The 20678-nt window shown below is 43.0% G+C and overlaps 1 protein-coding gene across 2 annotated transcripts in view; it reads right to left on the bottom strand.

Annotated features, from left to right (window-relative positions):
* Nucleotides 1-284: 284 nt before the first annotated feature.
* The window catches only part of Klhdc1 (kelch domain containing 1), a 44621-nt gene continuing 24227 nt past the window's right edge, over nt 285-20678 (bottom strand). For both annotated transcript variants that reach the window (XM_028858805.2, XM_037210581.1), the window contains 4 exons: nt 15907-15979; nt 11421-11505; nt 9273-9325; nt 285-2971 (listed from right to left, as the gene is read on the bottom strand). In XM_028858805.2, the coding sequence (XP_028714638.1) occupies nt 2785-2971; nt 9273-9325; nt 11421-11505; nt 15907-15979 (398 nt within the window). In that variant the 3' untranslated portion in view covers nt 285-2784. The remainder of the gene's footprint in view (nt 2972-9272; nt 9326-11420; nt 11506-15906; nt 15980-20678) is intronic.

Below are 20678 nucleotides of genomic sequence, written 5' to 3'. Positions count from 1 at the left end.
CAGTCTCTGCAGGGTGCTATAACTCACAAGCAGCTAGCTGCCTGTGTACGTTAGGTCACGCAAGTAGCCCCAGTAGGGACACGAGGAGCTCAGATCCACGAGGTTGGGACCAAGTGGCCCCAGGGTGCTAGCATGGTTGACCTGCAGGGAGCACACAAGCCCCTGAGCCATTGACCTGTCCCCGCTGCCTGCCACACAGGCTGCGGGCAGAAGCTACAGGGAGTGTGGGGACTTTATGTCACGTGGGCGCCACTTATTACGATCAATGCACGTGAGTCTATGAAATGGATGACAGAATTTATGAAGATATAAATTGAGGAAATACACTCACCGTTACAGAACGGAGTAGACAGCAGAAGTCGTCCTCTGATCTGACTGGGAGCAAATCCACCTCGCAGGCAGGAGCAGGGAGAAGAGGCATGTGACCCTGCTCCAGCTGCTTATCAGAGGTCACTTACAATGTACAACAGCAGGAAGCACAGCCTCCTTTGGGCCGAATAGCCCAGGGTCATGGGCGGAGGGTGGGAGTGGGCTTGCCTTGAGCTTCTGAGACCTCAAAGCCCATCCCCAGTGACACACTTCCTCCAAAGAGTCCACACTTCCCATAGTGCCGTTCCTATGGGGGTCTTTCTCATTCAAACCACCACACTCATGAAGTCAGTTCAAAATGAATTGACCACAGGTCACTCATCGTTCAATGACTGATGAAAGTCACCACTCTATCCTAACAAGTATCAGTCCTGGTCAACCTGAAAGATCAGCACCTGTTCTCAGGAGGCAACCAGGTGTTCTGCCTCAGGGTCTGTCATCCTCTGACTGATCCTGCTAGAAGATTCCAAGGTATGGCACAGGGACGCCCCAGAAGCCAGGCACGCTCAGAGTCCAGGTCCAGGATTCTGTCTCCTCTGCTGTCAGCTAGATCCACAGGGATGGTGCTGACATCCCTAAAGCCAGGTGACGAGTCTCAGAGACTCTAGGCTGGGCTTTCTCAAGGGTCTTGGCATTGTTAAGACTCTAGGTGATAAACTGAATACACGTGATGCCCATGAGCCTGTGGGGCTAAGGATAAAATATTATGGTTTGGAAATGAAAGCTCCACACGGGGTCATGAATGAAACACTTGGTCCTCAGATGGTGGTGATATTGTGGGCATCTGTGGACACCGGAGGTGGGACCTGTCAGGAGAATGTCAGTGGGGTGTGCTTCTGAATGTGGCATGGAGCCCCAGTCCCTGCTGTTCCCTGCCTGCAGTGAGGTATAGAGGATCTGCCCGTGTCTCATATCTTCTGTGCCATAGTGTTCCGCCTTTCTGTGGGCTCTCTAGTTTTTTATGTCTTAATTATTATGACATTATTAATTAATGCTGATATTTAAGGTCATAATAATAACTTCCCCTAAGAAGTATATTATTTGTAAAAATCACTTTCCAAGTCTGTTATGTAGACTAAAATGGTAAGAAAAAAATTCACACTGGAAGTTTTTATTTTTATTTGATATTGTGTGTGTGTGCATTATATGTTTGAGCACATGAGCCACGGCACACATGTGCAGGTCAGAGAGCAACCGTTATGGCATTAGTTCTCTCCTCTCACCTTTTATTGGCCACCAGGCTTGTGTGGCAAAGCCCTCTTACATCCTGAGCCAGGTTGCCAGCCCCACACCGAAATGGACTCTGACTGGTTCCCACTGACCAAACTGTGAGGCAATAATTCTACATACTGTGTTCAATAAATAAAATGTAAACACAAACTGTTCTAATACATAAATAGAAGCTTTACACATCCAAAATACAGCATGTATAAAACATATCTACAGTTTAAAGAAAAACTACAGTTTTCACTGTAAATTATATACAATACAGAAATGCATCCTCACAGCCTTTGAAAGTTCAGGGGTAACTTAGGAGGTGACGGTCACAGGAGCTGTGTCATATGTTGAACCCCTTAGTGATTAACCATAACAAGTATGTCAATGGGAGGACAAGACTGAGTGAGCATATGCAGAAAAAAGTCCCCAAATGGCCAAAGTACCATTTTGAGGAATGTAACAGTATAGTCTCCCGTTCCTGGGTAAATGATGTGGAGAGTGAGGACTTGTCATCGTCGAGAGCATCAACTCTGTAGAGCAGCGTAACTCAAATGAGGGATTAGAGAGGCCAAAACACCAGGTTATCATCCACATTACTTGCAAATATTACTTCAGAAACCCTTTTCCAAGGCAATGTGTATTGTACCATGTCTCAAAAGCTACACATATCGCACACCCCAATATTTCAAAGCCTGTGAGACAAACCAATCTCCACCCACGTGGTCCTAGGGAGTGGAGCCAGAACTATCTAAATATGTTTCCCTGCTCAACATGGGATGGAAGGCTCTAACTATGCTATTTAAGGAGACACTTGGGTGATCTTAAAGTAATGGAAGTTAATGAGTATTTTTATATCTACATCTACAGTTGTGTTAGAGGATTTCTGAAGATTTTAAGGTAATTTCTGTTTTTCAAATTTACATAATCTTTCCAGAAGAGTAGACATTGAGTTAAGAACTGTTGTTACTGTACTTATTTCTAGAAAGAATACTTATTCTGTCTTTTACAAGTAAATCAGTTTACAAATACACAGATAAATCTTCAATTACATCTTGTTTCCATATATCCTATATCATGTAATCGCATTAGCAAAACATTTGTTTCAAATTTTATCCTTTAAATAAAGCCTGTGGCTGGAGAGGAGAGTCAAATGTGTAGTCTGATTAAAACGCTTTGCCATACTGGACCTAGAGCAATTCAGTGGCTACTGATCCATTGGTCCTTGTTTTCTGTTTCTTCTTTTAGGACTCTTTGCTCTTTTCGGTAATTGGCTGCAGTCCAAAATGTTATTTTTTTGAGAACTTGCTGCAGAAGTTTAGGAGGTAATAAAGATATTTGACTTTTTAAAACAATGGCATTTTTCCCAATGCAGTCAAGACATGACCTGTCAATAAAGCATGAGAGAATGGTTAGCTTCTGAACTCAGGATTTGTTATGTTATTTTATGTGTGTGTGCATCTGTGCGGATGTATGCCATGAGAATACAAATAACCCCAGAGGCCAGAAAAGGACATTGTGGCCCCTGGAGCTGGAGTTACAAAGGGTTGTGAGTCACCTGCTATGGATGCTATGAACTAAATCTGGGTCATCTGGAATAGGAACAAGTCCTCCTGACCTCTGAGCTACCTCAAAAGCCTTGTTTGCTAATTTTTGAGCATTTTTGCATATCATGAGCACTTGGCAGCATGCATGAAGCCCAAAAGAAAACAACAACAACAACAAAAGCATTGCATTGGACCCACTTTGTAGCCGGGGGTGGAGTGGGGTGGGGTGCCTCAAAGTTAAGGTGATCTTCCACATCAGCCTCCCCCAAGTACTGGGGTTACAGGAGTGTGCCTATCATGACTAGCAAACTAAGTATTTGTTTTTTCCTTTTCACAAAATTGATATAAAACTTTAGATGGCAATTATATATATATATATATATATATACATATATATATATACATATGTATATATATGTATATATATATGTCCTTTGTATTACTTGGAATATGAGAGGGTTTTTTAGATCATTACCATAATCATGTTTTTATGTTTTATAAAGAGACCATATCTAAGCAAAATTCAAGGATAGAAAATGCAATTCGTCACATATAATATTCTTTAGTTTAAAAGAGTCAGGGGAAAAAAAGATTCAGGGGAGAGAGATGCAGCTGAAAGGTACAACACTTGCCGGCAAGCATGAAGCCAAAAAGAAAACTCAAAAACCAAAGCAAAACTCAGACTTCAGGGCAGGAAGACCGGAGGAGAAAGGAGAGAAGACATGAAAGACAGACAAGATGTGAGTCACATGAACTTAAAAACTTGGTATGTGTCAGTAATTAGAAATAAGGGAGAGGGAGGGGAGGGAATGATACAAATACACAGTGTACTCATGTATGAGATTTGCAGAAAAGTTAAAACTTAAAAATGTAAGAGATGCCAGGCAGTGATTGGCACATGCCTTTAAACCCAGCACTTGATTAAAGTGTCAGAGGCAGGTGGATCTCTGTGAGTCTGAGGTCTCCAGAGTGAGTTCCAGGACAGCCAGGGCTATACAGAGAAACCCTGCCTTGAAAAAAAATACAAAAATTATGAAACTTGTGCTGGAGAGACAAGACGGCTCAGTGGTTAAGAGCCCTGGCTGCTCTTCCAGAGGTCCTGGGTACGATTCCCAGCACCCACTTGGTAGCTCACACACATCCGACACCCTCTATGGAAACCAGGAATGTATGTGGTGCACAGCCACACATGCAAGTAAAACACTTGTACATAGAAAGTAACAATAATCTTTTTAAACAATCAATAATAAATCTTTTTAAAAATCATGAAACTTGCGTATTTTCTGTCATCTTTTTTGTTTTAACTTTCTGTTTTTCTCTTTTCTAAGTACTTCTTAAATTTGTTTTTGACAATTTCAAAATTAACTATAAAATAAATCAAAACACGAGACTTTCTTTCTCCGTGTTTGCAGGGCTGGAAATCTGGACACGGTACTCTGGCCCCATCACACCTCCCCCGCCGCCTGGGCTTGGCTGTCACACCACACACATTACATGTAGGTTTGAACTCAGGCCCTCCCCGTGTAGGAAAATATCTACCTCCAAGCAGCCCCACAGCCCTCGTTCTTATTTTAATGGAACCTTTTCCTTCCTATTACTAACTCCAAATAAGAAGAGTTAAGAAGTTATGGGTGCAGAAGTATAGGAAAATTTGAGTTTTATCCCAGGTATATGCCCAGCTCTGCTCCTATGCTGGTTCTCCAATGCTTGTGCCCTTGTCATGGGGAGACAGAGAAGGGGGCAGAGAGAGCCAGCCTATGAAAGGTAATTCTCAGTGGGCATGCCTCAGGAGCAGGAAATCAACACAGGAAAACCTCGTGTCAACATCCAAGGAGGTCGTGAGGTAGCAAAGGAAATGAACATCTAGCAGATAGAAATGCTCAGTCTAGGGTGATGTAAGTCTTATGGCTCTGAAGGACTCTGCAGGAACTAGAGACCAATCAAACAAAACAAGTCAGGGGAACTGTCCAGGTGGGACCCCCATGTAAGACCTCGAGACCTCGACAGACACAGAAGACAGCCACACTCTCAAACCCCGGAGAGGGAAGATTAGCTTTCTCAGAGAAAGCACAGTTCAGCCAGTGGGTTAAATACAGCTGGAGGCCAGAGTGGGCACAGCATGGTGGAGGCCGCCAAACAGCATCACAGTGCAGCCTCTGACCCATCGATATTCCCTCTGGAATTTCTCCTGAAGGGATCTGCATGTTTTCCAAAGGTGATATCCAAGACGACTTCATGCCTAACTTTTTACAATAGCCCCAAAATGTGGACATACTAAGTGGCTCTCATTAGTCTGGTCAATTGTGTCCATAGGAGAGAACCTTAATAGCCTTTGCTAACATAGATGTAGACCTACTAAGCTTAATGATTATCCACATCCATGAGAGATACCTATGCACTGTAAGGAAGACTTGAAGACAGCATACCTAATCTGTTCATACACACACACACACACACACACACACACACACACACACACACACACACGTGGTGTTACTAAGGCTTCCAATGATCTCTGTCCTACCCATGTCCTATTCGGGATTCTTTTCTCCTGGCATTTCCGGACAGGTCAATGACAAATGCCTTGACCTAACATTTAAAATAAAATGATCACATTAACTGCAGTGTGGATGTTTCACCGTGGTGAGGAGACATCACACAGTAAAACTATAACATTCCTATCACACTCATGTGTGTGTGTGTACAGAGGGTGTTGTATATGAGCATGTGCTGTATATGTGTGCATATGTTCACATGTGTATGCATATGTACATGGAGTTTGTAAAGAGACCAGAGATCAACACTGTCATCCTAGTTGCCCTACACATTATGACTATAACGATGATGATCATTCACCACTTGTTATTATTGATAATGATGTTGATGACTTTGACACAGGGTCTCTCACTGAACCTGGAGTTCAATAATTTGACTGTCTTGACTTGTGGCTAGCCAGTACCAGGGCCCCAACAGTCTCCACCTCCCCAGTGTGGGGATTACAGGCACCTACTTTTGAGCCCAGCTTTACCATGGATGCCGGGGACCCACAGTCAGGTCCTCGTGCCTGCACAGTGAAGACTTTACTGACTGGGCCATCTCATCAGTCCTGACGGTCAAATTCTGACATATCAAAATATGTTCAGCACCAGCTGAGTATGGTGGCCCAGTGCTGGTCCCCAGCTCCCAGGCCACCTTCTTTTTATTCCTGCTCATTCTAGCCCAGTCACTGAGAAATTCGACCCTGCTCATCATAAGCTTGACTCTACTGATTTTAGCTTCTATGTGGAAATGCTTTTCAAACATTTAAAAATATTTATTTTTATGTGTATGTTGTGTGCTTGTGTGTGTTTTATGTGCATCACAGGTATATAGGTACTCAGAGTCCAGAAGAGGGGGTTTTCAGGTCTTCTGGAACTGGGTTTACGGGCAGTTTAGAGCTACATGGTGTAGGGGAGGGAACTAAACTTGGATGCCCTGTAAACACAGCACACGCTCTTAACCACTGAGGTATGTCTCCAGCCTGATGCCACTCCGTCCCCCTTTACTTCATAGCCCGGTTGGCCTTGAACCCTCACTCTCCTGCCTCAGCCACTCAAGTGACTGTATCACTGTGCTTCACTCCTTCATTCCCAGTTCTCCACATATTAAGACCCCTTCAGCTGTACCCTACTTTCCTATCCAGTCCAGAACATCTGCACTTCATTCTCTCCCCAGCAGCTAGGACCCCTCTCCACTGTTCCTGTTACATCAAGCTGGCCAAGCTCCAACCGTCCCTCAGGTCCTTTCTCCTGGGATTAGCTGCCTTGAGACACTGAACGTTTGCACAGCCGTGACACCACTAAACATTAACTCCTCTCTCTCTCTCCCACATAGCACTGTGCCGCACAGCCTGGCCAGGATGCTGCCAGTAAGCTCTAGGGACATTCCAAATCCTCGCCATCTTAGGACATCCCTTCTTCCTTATCAGATCACCCACTACCAATAAAATGTTCTCAGTGGCCTGTCCTAACCAATACATTTTCCCATATCTAATTTTGCCCACTATTTTATTTACTTTTCTGGTGATTTTGGGAATCAAACCAGCAGCTCTCACACGATAGGTAGACACTTCCTACTAGCTGTACCCCAGCTGCTGTGTTAAAAAGAAAAGTACCCTGCTCAGCCAATGTCTGTTTTTCTCTTTTGTTAAAATCTACTTCCTCTGATTCTGTCATCTGGGCTCGAAGGCACATACCTGTCATCCCAGCAACTTGGAAACAGAAGGATCATGTATTCGAGCGACTAAATAACAGCTTTGAAGTTAAAATAAATGCTCCTTCTATCATCATCATCACCATGGTTTTTTGAGACAGGCTTTCTCTGCTTATGTCTGGCTATCCTAGAACTCACTCTGTAGACCAGGTTAGCATTGAATTTAAAGATCCACCTGCTTCTGCCTCCCAAGTGTTGGGATTAAAGGTATGTGCCACCAATCCCAGCTTAAATTCTTGTAAGTGTATATGTATATATACTTATACCATATATTATATGTGACATTTACCAGACATATTCTGATTTCCTGAAAATTGAAATATAGCCTCTTCTTCCCGAGTGATGAGATTAAAGACATGCACCACTGTGCCCAGGCTGGAAATATACTATCTTTGATATTACTATATGAATTATAAACAATTTTATAAAAAACAAAAATATACTGTATATTTTAACTTTTAAAAAATCATACTAGTCAGCTGGGTGGTGGTGGCACATCTCTTTAATCCCAGCACTCAGGAGGCAGAGGCAGGTGGATCTCTGTGAGTTCAAAGCCAGCCTAGTCTAAAGCAAGTTCCAGAACAGCCAGAGCTAACAGAGAAACCCTGTCTTGAAAAAACAAAATCAAAACAAAAAAATCATACTAGTGTATTGTCACAATATAAATTTGATTATACTTTCTTTCTTTTCTTATTTATTTATTTTGAGGCACAGTCTCACTACGTAGTTCTATGTGGTCTAGTGCTGGTATGTAGACCAGGCTAGCCTGAACTCACAAAGATCTGCCTGCCTCTGCCTCCTGAGTGTGAGATTGAAGGCCTTTGCCACCACAAAGGCTTTTATTCTTAGACAGATATAAATATTTTCTTGAATTCAAGTAACAAATTATCCGTAAACAGTATGGTTCCTCCCCAAAGGAGGAGCAAAGAGATTGTCAGACATTCATAACACACATTTGCCTTCTTGTTGCTTGACGGACATTTATTATTGTTGAAATGAAGATGAAGCAAGCCCGGCACAGAGCTCGTATGCTAACATCCCACACTGCTGAGCACTTACAGCTGTAACCCCTCTATCCCACAATCTTTCCATCCTCCTTAGGTGAAACCCTGAACCCATCTGAGACCAACTTCCCACTCCCAAGCCGAGCCCCTGCTCACTGCTAACCTGCCCTTTGTCCACATGAGTGTGCCCACTCCGGTTACTTCAGACCTGTGGAGCCTCACAGCCCTTGTCCTTTTGTGCCTGGCAGGTTTCACCAGGCTCATCTCAAAGGTCAATCCTTGTTATAGCTCACGTCAGAATTTCGCTCCTTTTAAAAAACTTACTTTTTTCATTATTTCAACATTTTTAAGCCAGGCGGTGGTGGCGCACGCCTTTATTCCCAGCACTCAGGAGGCAGAGGCAGGCGGATCTCTGTGAGTTCAAGGCCAGCCTGGGCTACCAAGTGAGTTCTAGGAAAGGCGCAAAACTACACAGAGAAACCCTGTCTCGAAAAACCAAAAAAAAAAAAAAATTAAGTTTAAATATATCTTGATCATATTCTTCCCCTACCGCAAGGCCTTCTAGATCCTCTCCCCATCCCTACAAACCCAACTTTAAGTTCTTCCTTTAAAAACAAACAACGACCCAACACAACTATAACCCTCAAAACCAAATTCACCACATAGCGGAAGAAGACTCTGTACTCCTCATTCCCCTGCTCCCCCTGCCCACACCTCCCAGTGCTGGGATTCCAGAGGCCATCCAGAGCTGCAGACTCTGTCTAGAGCCTGTGAATGCCACACACACACACACACACACACACACACACACACACACACACACACGCACACACACACACACACTTTTATGCATGACATCATATGAAAAAGTACTGAAATTACTTACCTGAGCAGTGAGTAGGGTTGTGTTTGAAAGATCAATAAATCGTTACAGTGACCCTAGTCAAAAAAATAAATAAATAGATTTCTCTTTAATAACACATATGTATACAAGCATACATATCCACAGACATACAGCTGCACATATATACATATTTTTCTCATTTGGAAACATGAGGTATATGAATACCAAATTTCATCGATGCCCTATATCATTACAAATTTAAAAATAGGAACTTGTTCTCTGAAAACAGTGAGTCACAGAACTAGTTAACATCTGTACCCCAGCTCCATTTTCCAGGCGGCTCTCTGTGGTGCCAAAGGCCTTCCTGACGGGCAAGCAGGCCCCCAGTGAGCGGCACCTCCTCCTTGTGTTTGTTGTTTTCTTCTCTTGAGACAAAGTTTTGCTAACGGCCCAGGCTAACCCAGAACCTAGTGGTAATCCTCCTGCCTCAGCCTCCTGAGTACTGAAATTGTATGCACGAGCAACCAGACCACACTTGGCTTCCCTGTGAAATCTTCCTTTGTATTTAAAATATTATTATTACTTTTGTTTTTGTTTTTTCGAGACAGGGTTTCTCTGTGGTGTTTTGTTGCCTGTCCTGGATCTCACTTTGTAGACCAGGTTGGCCTCGAACTCACAGAGATCCACCTGCCTCTGCCTCCCAAGTGCTGGGATTAAAGGTGTGCGCCACCACCGTCTGGCAATGGTAAGTTTTGTATTCTAAGTTTTTTTGTTGTTTGTTTGTTCATTGTTCATTTTTTAATATCTTGAAACAGGGTCTTTTGTGTAGCACAGGCTGGCCCTAAACCCTCAATTCTCGTGCCTGAACTTCCTGAGCAAGTGCTGGGCTATAATAATGTACCACCACACCTACTTCTAAACAAGGACTTCTAGTGCCAACAAAAATAAGACAAACCACAAAGTTCCACTGGGGGAGGGGTGGTGACGGGACTTGAACCCAGGGCCTTGTGCATATGGGAAGTCTTTTCTATTTAACTAAGTCAGAATCCTGTCTCCAGTGCTTTGTAGAGCTCCGCGTCCTAAACTGAAAACAGCTCTGGAGCCTTCACTGTACGTGTCTGAGCCGGTGGCCACAGACTACAACATCAACCAAAGTCCCTGCAGAGGAGCCAACTTTTTTTTGGCTTGCCACTCTGTAGACGCAACCTGTGCCTACAGACAAGAAAGGGAGCTAGTGCCTTGTTGGTGGGACTCTGGCTAGTTGTGCCCCATTCCTGTTACGCAGAGTCTTGATATTCCCCAGCATCCTATGCACATTGGAGCATTCGGTGCCTGTCTGTCAACGACAGCGAGTGTGAGGGGCCGCTGCTCTGCACTTCCCATGGGCATGAGCGGAGGAACGAGGCTCTCCGAAAGTGACCCGTGTCTTCCTTTGACTTGATAGCACACTAAAGATGCAATGTTTAAAACTCAGATATAAAACAGATGGGAAACAGTACTAAAACCCCAATAAAACACAAAGAAACAGAAGAGTTTCCTCTTGGGAGAAGCTAGCCCATGAGATTTAGAAGGATTGGCCATGTCTTGTTTCTTCCATTAATAAATTCTATGGGTGTCAGGTGTGGTGGCACACATCTTTTAATCCCAGCACCAAGGAGGAAGAGGTGGGTGGATCTCAGTGAGTTTGAGGCCAGCCTGGTCTACATAGTGAGGACAGCCAAGGCTACATAGTGAGACCTTGTCTCAAAAAAAAATAATAATTCTCTGGGTAATTATTACTACAATTATGTATTCTTTTTATCTACAGACATTTTAATGCGTCTAAACTACAAGTGCTCATGTTGTGGTAAGGCTCAGAGAGAAACAGGAAAGGGAGCCAGGACTGTGGCTTGGGGGTTGAGTACTAGCCCAGTGTGTGTGACGACAGCAAGGTCCTAGGTTCAAGCCCAGCACAGGAAAGAGAAAGCCCTTTTTAGGAATGTAACTAGTGAAATTAATAGACTGATCTTGGTCTGTAAACCTGAAATATTCTGATATCCATCAAAAAGCCTCTGACTTGGAAGGGTGGCCCTCCAGGCAACACTTGTGGTCCTACTGTGCTTTGCAGTTACCATAGCAACAATGCTGCTGAGCAGCTGCTTGACTGTCATAATTACTCAGAGGAAATGTTTAAATATAAGATGTGCTTACTGTATCCAGGAAAAGTAAGTTATCTTTGCTCCCACCAAATACCATTATTTCGTTTTCTTTTCCCAAACAGGCTGTGTGCCATAACCTATGATAGAAAAGTATAAACAGAGTGAGGCACTGTTATGGAAGAGAGCGCACATCACAGAAGTTAATTCCAAAGCACATACTCTGAAAGGTGATCTATTTCACGGGGTCTCTCAAGTTCACATCGTATTTCAGTTAGAGAGATGGTTCCTAGGAACCCTGTCTCAGCTCCCAGCTGTACTAAGCCCTTTATCTTACACACATTATCCCTGAAATGAACTTAAAAGGCTCAATCCCTCAGATGCAACAGGCACCTGTCCGGCTCTTTCAGTGGCCTCCATGTCAGTTCCTGTCACCTTTGTCCCTTCTTTCCTGCTCGGTGCCCCGTCAGCTGACAAATGAACCCCCTTCCCACGTCTGCTTCAAACCCGTTCTCTGGGCACAGAATACCATAACGTGTTCCTCATTTCCCGCTATCATCCCCCTCAACTACATACAGTATTAAATAATACTTTTGAAATGCTTTTTGCTGTCTCAACCACTCCAGCAAGTTTTAGCTGGTCCCTACCTGCACATACATACGGGGTACAGTACGGTGATTCACTGGTGAAATCTGGGTAACCAGCTCTTTGTCCCTCAAACATCTGTGTCGGGAATCTTCAGGGTTTTCTCCTCTGAATATTTTGGAATATACTGCAGATGTGTGTGTCAGGGGGATGTGGTTTTGTTTCAGTACTGGGGGCTGAAGCCGAGGCCTGTGTATGCGGCCATCCCTCTCCCACAGAGCTACACCCTCAGTCTTAATGGCAAATTGTCTTGGGAACTTCTTGGTCAGGAGGTGTCTCTGCTAGAGGAGCTGGGTTTTCTAGCCCAATATTTGTGACCAACAACTATTTTCCCCCTACAAAGCTTAATTTTTCCTTTCCCCAAATGAGCCCTCTGTTTCCCCCAACTCCACCTGCCCTATGGTGTACAAAACCCCAGGCTTCGGTTGCCCTGATTCGCATGCTGAGATTCAGTTGCTCTGTCCTTCACAGGCTCAACCCCCAGGAACTGCTCCAAACCACCCCTGTAAACTGGTTCTGTGTCTGCCCTTGGCATTGGCTCACTCACTTCATGCTCTCCTAACTTACATTTGAAGATCAGCTGCTCTAAATGCTATTGAACATGTCTTCTAGCTCCCCAAAAGCCTGGAGTCTGTGAGGTCAGAAACGCCACAGCGGCATGCTGGGACTGGGTCACTGGCTATTTGAAGCTGAATTTGCGAATCTCTGTCCAGCTTCAAGTTCAGAGACACCACGTTGGTAGGTAGCTTGGTATTGGTCATGGTGGGAGCTTTTACACCTTGGAAATCATCAAATGCTGCACATTAGGTGCTCCCGCTTTCAGGAGTGGTCGTAAGCGTATACCGGCACACCACTGCAACTAGAATGCGCTAACTTTCCTTTCCAAAACATGCCCAGTATGGTATTCTGCACCCAGGAGGTACTCCAAAGCAAACACATAAAAAGATTAATTTACTCAGTCATTAAATATACAAATTATCTAATGAAGGAGTCTCAGAGCATCTAGTGTTCTTTGAGAAACAAAGATAGGTAGTTCATATCTATCTCAAATTTCACATTATTCACCAAAAACAATTTTATTGCTTTATAAAGTCCAATATTTCCACAGGCTCTAGCTCTCGGGAAAAACTGCAGGTAAATTCTCAATTGTACATGATAAACAGAATTTTACAAGGTCATTGCTTTGACTTTAAGAGAGCATTCTATTTCTCTTAAGAAAAAATGGGGCCTTTCTATGTAGACTGGCCTGGATATGCAGGCTGGCCTGGCACTTCCTATGCCTTTCTCTGCCTCCCAAGCACGGGTTGCAGGTGTAGGCCACCACACCTTGCTTCTGTTGAGACAGGGCTTCATACTCGGTCTCAGACAGGCTGGCCTGGGGCTCACTGTGCATCCCAGGCTGCTCTCAAGCTCCTGGCATCCTGATTTCAGATGCTTTTCTTAAGAGAACAAATTACTGATAAAACAGTCACCCAAAATAACTATATATTACACTTATTTATTGTGAAAATTTATTTGTATACATTAATACCTCTTACTTAAACCCACAAGTGCAAACAGAGGCACTCTGCACACATTCTTCATTCCCACACACACACAATGACAAATCACTCATGACCCAGGATGAGGCAGGTGATATGCTGCTGGGTAAACATGCTGCCCAATTCTCCAAGTCACCTGCTGGGGTACAGATTGGTATAATATCAGCAGGACGCAGATAGTGTCGAGGGGTTGGGCATGGGATTAGAACGTCCTCATTTATGGGAGGCCTGGGTTAATGTCCAGGACTGAGGCCACGAGCAGGGCTGGCAGTGCCGATGGGATCTGGCAGAACTTGGGGCTGTACGGACCAGCACTTCCCATGACGTCTTTGTAGACAGGGTCGTTCTTGACGGCCATCTGTAACAAACAGTGCTCTCCGGAGAGCTGTATAACCAGCCAGGCACAGATTTACAGTGAGGCCTGGAGAAGGAGAGCTTCATCGGAGCGTGAGCCTTGGGCAGGATGCTTTGAGGCATCTCACAAGGCACAGGGCATTCCCAGCAACGTTGAGTTGTTCGCTTCAAAATGTCAACAGTGCTGAGCCTGAGCCTGAGCCTGAGGCTCAGCACTCTAAGAGGAGAATCAGGCAGCTGTCACTTCACCTTACAGTGTGGGAAGGCACAAAATGCGCCGAGATGTGGCCTCACTTGTCGCTTTCATTCAAAACCACACACACACACACACACACACACACACACACACACACACACACACATATATGTTCTCCTTACACTCAACTCTACCCCACCTGTTCTCCTCCTCACCTCATACCTGAAGGCAGATCTGCCTCTGTCTTATCTGCCTGAGGGGAACTCGGACCTGGATCTCCTCACGAAGAACACTGGAAAGCCTCTCTTTCCTGCCTTGGTTTTGGTGGCATCTAGCTTGCAACCTGACGTTTCCTACAGACTGACAGTTTATGTCCTCTCCCAGCTGCGCTACACTTATCACCTAAACATCCTAATAAAGCATAGTATTGACAGGACACGTCAGGTCAGTCAAAGAAAGCATGTTACACAGCTCTAGTCTAACTAACATGGATAACAATTACTATTGATAACAGTTGCTTTGCTCTACTTACTCATTAAGGCTTGAAATATAAGTCAGAAATGTTTAAATTAAACATATTTACTACCACGTTCATAATAATTAATGTATTCATAGAAAAACCTAGAGGAAACCAGGAGTCCCCTCATTTCACAGATGAAGACAAACATGTCATAAGTGACTTCGTAAGGCCAAAAGCTAAGCAGTAGCTGAACTTGAATATTGTCTCAATTAAAAAAAAAAAAACCTTTAAATTAAACAAGTATGTGTCAAAAGAGCTAGACATGCTAATATATTCTAATGAATTTTTATACATAAAAACATAAGAATAGCATATGCAGTCATGGTGGTCTCTAAACAGTATTAGTATAGATTTACATATCAACATACATATGAATATTTAGGTCTTTTTCTCAAATAACCTATCAATTGTCATTTGTTAAATAACAGAAAGCTATATCATAAATTGACTTTACACTAACAACAATCACTTCTGAAGTAAGGTCACTTCTGAAATACAGCATGAGACAGTGTGCTATCTGCAGATGACCCTCAGGAATACTGTATCTGAATTTCCTATAGGGACATCTTTATTACACTAATCAATTAAATTTGAGAAATTATTATGGTACTATTTGATTCTCTTTAATATTAGTATATTGTTTCTATAATATTTGTCCTATAATATACAACAAATAAACAGCATTTTCTTTTTCAAAATAGTCACATTAATGAATATATCAGACTGCTGTTTATTTTCAGAGAAGGTCTCATGTAGTCTAGGCTGCCATAAACTTACTACATAGCCAATGATGGCCTTAAGCTCCTAATTCTCCTGCCCATACTTCCCAAGTGCTGGGATCATCGGGATAGACCATCACTCCCTGCTCAGATGGTTAATAAGAAAAAAAAATCCATCTCTACAGTAACTTGAAAGCAAATATGCCCAATAAATTACTTTAAATGTCTTCTAAAAATAGCTATGATTAAAGCTAACCCTATTCCTATATATTTAAAATAGTAACATTAAAAATTGATTTTATACCAGGTTTTTAATTACTTTATGCTTTTTCATACTTATTAGGCAAGATTATACATTCAGCTAAAAGTAACATTTTAAATTGTGCAACTATGGATAAAAAGTAGATAAATCATTTCCAATGAACATAATCAAAATGATAATTTATTCAGCTAACATAAAGCTAATTTGAGAAGTAACTCTGTTGCTTATGGTTTCCTTACAGACACTGCATTCTGTCCTAAATCTTCATACTTTAAAAACTCTCAACTGTTTCCTTTGGGCTTACCTGGGCCTGGTGTAAGGTAAATGTCTAAGTTGTTTCCAACAGTTTGTTACAATATTATGAATCCAGCCATCACCTGTAATATCACAACAGTTAGAAATTATGATTAGGCCTTTGGGTTATAATGTAATGTTTTTACAGGTTTATCATGTTATATTTGTATCATTATCTTGAGTGAGTCTGCACATTTTCCGTGAACATTTTAAACATCTACAAAGCGAGAGGGCCCCACATCCTAGAAGCAACAACAACTATCCAGGTTTGGCTTTCAGTGAAGTCTGTACTCAGCACACATGAGGCCCTGGGCCCAATCTCAGCCAAAAAGAACAAGGAAAGACAGGAGGGGAAGGAGGAACAGGAAGGAGGAAGAGGGAAGAGAGAGAAGAAGCTTCGCCACATGTGCGGCTCCTCTGTGTTGTCCTTCTTGCTGAATTGTTAAATCAAACTCTGGGTCTTCAGCATCCCCACAAGCACACCCCTGCACACTGCTAAGCCGCATGGACACTAAAACCAAATCTTCGTCTTACTCTACAAGTGCCGAGGGCCGTGGGCACTTGTATAGAGCAGGTGACAACTAGTGTTTGACAAGTCGACCCAGACGTATAACTCCCTGATGGGGAGCCCCACCTGGCAAGGCTGTGGGGTCACTGGCCGTGGAAACCGGTTGTTTTCTGTCTGTAACCTTCTCACATGCCACTCTTATGCCTCCCTGTAAGAACAGCTGTGGGTGCTTTCCACAGCCCTTTGGTGGTGTGTTTTTCATCTCTGGGCACACATTTAGCTGTGGATTTCTGATTAAGCTGTATAATTCTGATGAACAGAACTATTGCCAGAATATTCTTCTTTACTGACAGAGAAAGGTAACAGTATTCTCAGTCTCAAAGACAGCCTTTTACACATTTTACAAAGACTTTAGAACTAGTCCCCAACAGACTAAGCTGCCCCTACAGAATATTGCAAAGACTAATTCCCAGGTGTTGTTTATTGCTAAATCAAGGCCAAGCTGTTTACAACAAGACACAGTCCTTGCAGTAGCTCCCTTTCTGCACGTACCCTGATCATTCAATGTTCAGCCATAGCCAATTGTTTACTGTCTGGGACCTCTCACCAACTTAGAGCTACGTGCATGGTCAGTGTGACATTACTAGCCTGAGAGAAACTACGTGACTTATCTTGTGTTGTGAGAATAGGTAGGACCTTGAAAATGTAACTTATAATTGTCCAGAGTTTGGCCGTGAGGGAGAGCAGCAGCAACAGTGTGGAAAGAGACAGCTGTGGAGAGCTACGTGAGAGCCACTGTAGAATGTGAGTGAACTCAGTGTGTGTGTGTGTGTGTGTGTGTGTGTGTGTGTCTGTGTGTGTGTGTGGGCGCGTGTTCTGAGTGAGAGATGAAGAAGACCCATGAGAGAAGTGTGAGGGAGTGAGTGGGTGAAGGAGTGAGGAAAGAGTGAATAATCTAGAAGAAATATGTGTGTGTGTGTGTGTGTGTGAGTGAGTGAGAGAGAGAGAGAGAGCCGTGTGAAAGCTGCTGCTCTGTAGAGGAGCTGTGTCTAGGAACTGTGTAAAGTACTGTTCCGTGAGAGAGCTGTGTAAATGAGGTGTTTAGTTATGGCTGTGTGGAGATTTGTAACTGTGTGGAGACGAAGAAGATGAAGCTGTGTAGAAAAGAGATGCAGAAGAGAAATTTATGTAAAAGATAAATTTATTAATCCCAGCACTCGGGAGGCAGAGGTGGGTGGATCTCTGTGAGCTCGAGGCCAGCCTGGTCTACAAAGCAAGTCCCAGGACAGGCTCCAAAGCTAACTCTGCCTCAAAAAAAAAAAAGGATAGGTGCAACTGTGTATAGAGATGTATGACTGTGTGTATTTAAAGAAAGACATGTAGCTGTATATATAGAATGTAGTAATGCAGAGATATATAGCTGTGTGAAGACATAAGAGTCAGAGACCATTCTTAAGATGAAATAAAAGAGAAAGTTAACATCAGAAAGCATGTGTGTTTTCTTATTTTACTAGTCAGATAGAAACGTATTTCTAAATACCCTCAGAAAGAAAAAGTCTAGCCCTCTCCACCTTTGTGGATTTTCTGGAGATGGCCTTGGAGCAGGCTCTCCATAGGCCCCCAGTTTATAAGGAGGAAGGAAGAGTTAGATAATTCAACAACCCATATCCTAATGATCAAAAATAGCAAGTCTGGGGCTGGAGAGATTTTTCAGCAGTTCAGAACACTGGCTGCTCTTCCAGAGGAGCTGGGTTCTCTTCCCAGCACCCACATGGTAACTCACCACCATCCGTAACTACAGTTCCAATGGATCCAACGCCCACTTCTGGCCTCTGTGGACACTGCACACACGTGATGCACAGACACACATATAGGCAACACTTCCATACACATAAAATTAAAGAAATACTCATTTCTAATGAAATGTACAAATGCCAGTCTTAGTATATTCCAATTTAATTAAAAATCTCAGCAGGGCATGTTGGTGCATGCCTGTAATATCACCAGTTAGGAGGTACAGAGGCAAGGGGGTCAGAAGTTTAGGTCATACTTGGCTATATAGTGAGTTTGGAGCCAGGCTGGGCTTCAAAATCAATCAATCAATCAATAAATAAATAAATAAATAAAATCTAAAAAAAAATAAAGTCTCTAAAAGAAAAAAACAACTCAGAAACTGAAGAATAACAATCTTTAAGAATAATTAATATTCCAACTAGGAACTTGTGGAGTTTGGTGGCTAGATTACTGGTGCTCAAATACCTTTTTAAGAAGGAGGCTGCTTTCAGGTTTTATACAATAGATCTAGAGGCAAAAGGTCAACACACTGGTCTTTCTCAGTTGGCACTCCATCCTTTTTTAAGGATCTCTCTCACTGTGACCTAACAGTTCACTGATTTGTCACGGGCCACAACATAAAAACAGCAGGTGACAAACAGTGTCCTGATGTCAACCCGCCAGCTCTCTGGTGGAGACCCTGTCAGGCAGGGCTTGCCGTGCCACAGACTCTGAGAAAACTGTTGCTTGTGGTGGTATTGTGTTCCCCAAAATATTGTGCACCCTAATAAACTTATCTGGGGTCAGAGACAGAACAGCCACTAGATACAAAGGCCAGAAAATGGTGGCACTCACACCTTTAATTCTAGCACTCCAGAGACAGAAATCCCTCTGTATCTCTGTGAGTTCAAGGCCACATTGGAAATAGCCAAGCATGGTGACACGCCTTTAATCTCAGAAAGTGAGCCTTTAATCCCAGGGAGTGGTGGTAGAAAGCACAAAGGTATAAAAGGCGTGAGGACCAGAAACTAGAAGAATTTGGCCTAGTTAAGCATTTGACTGGTTAAGCATTTAGGCTTCTAGCAGCACAGTTCAGTTGAGAACCATTCAGATATGAGGACACAGAGGCTTCCTGTCTGAGGAAACAAGATCAGCTGAGAAGTTGGCCAGGTGAGGTTAGCTGTGGCTTGTTCTGTCTCTCTGACCTTCCAGTGTTCACCCCAATAACTGGCCTCAGGTTTGATTTTATTAATAAGAACTTTTAAGATTCCTGCTACAGTTGTTCCTGTCTGTGATTTCACTTGTGCAAAACCAGCTATGACATCTCCCCTCTGCCACGCATTTTCACGTAATGTGTAGATGTAATCTCATGATTGCATCTCAGTCTTATGGGCACACATATTTGTGGATGACCAGGAAGATGACTTCTCATTTAGCTGTATAATTTTGATGAATAGAAACATACTAAAACATGCTTTCTAACTAGATCTATTGCTCCACATGGACTGTAAACACTTAGAAGCCTGTTCTCTATCATTAGCCTTATTGACAGGGCAATTTGGCCAGACAAGTGTCATTGTGGACAGATCACAAGGGGAACTTTCACAGATTTTATTCGTGGAATTACAGGTGTCTAGCCTTATAGGATCAAAGCCCTTCAGAAGATTAATGGCAAACTGGAGTGGTATTGTAGAAGTCTGGCCTTGTTATATCACAGTCCTTTACAAGATCCATATTGACTTATATTGCCCTAAGCTTCCCCCACTGGCCCTTATCAGAGCCACAGCAACCTCCTTTCTCTGAGTCCAAAAACGTAATATATACAATGTATGCATGTTCACACCAGTCTCTAAGGCAAGATTTAAGTTCAGTTTACTAACTGTTCACCCTTCAGTCTTGGATTTTATGTGAATTACAGACAGTAAACCAACTAATTAATCTAACCCAGTCCAGAAAGGATTCACTGTTATGCTCAGAAAAAGCTCCTAAGTTTGCCAGAGTTACAAGATAACTGCCGTGTCTCTCAGCCTTGAACAAAAAAGTTACTGGGTTCCCGCTGTGGGTTCTGAGACTACTGTAGGACAGAAAAATGTATTCTTAAATCTGAAATGTCCCTTTTTCTATGCAGCCAGCTTTGGTGGAACTTCTGAGCATGCACTCTTTGCTTCCTCTTTGTTTACGCAGGTTGCCATGGTTATTCATTGTACCTACTTTTGCAGGGAGCTGCGTTCTCCAAGCCACAAGAAAGTGGCGCTTACTACCGTCTTTGCCTTTTTTGCGTCTTACTGATTACAAAATGCTAGCCTACATTATTAGTGACACTTAACAAATGTAAGACAGCACGCGTATTCTTTGCCTCTTCCTCAGCTCTCATTGGCTTAGCTTCTTTGTAACCCTTGTATCTACCCCTTTTAGGGATAGACCGGAACTTTTACAGTCTGCAGCTGCTGTCAGCCACCAGTTAAGCTGACCAAATCTTTGCTACGTGAGAATTTTATCAC

This window comes from Peromyscus leucopus, chromosome 14 (genome assembly GCF_004664715.2).
Source record: "Peromyscus leucopus breed LL Stock chromosome 14, UCI_PerLeu_2.1, whole genome shotgun sequence".
Taxonomy (NCBI): Eukaryota; Metazoa; Chordata; class Mammalia; order Rodentia; family Cricetidae; genus Peromyscus; species Peromyscus leucopus.
Note: the sequence above shows the minus strand (reverse complement) of the source record. Positions and strands in the feature narration are given on the sequence as shown.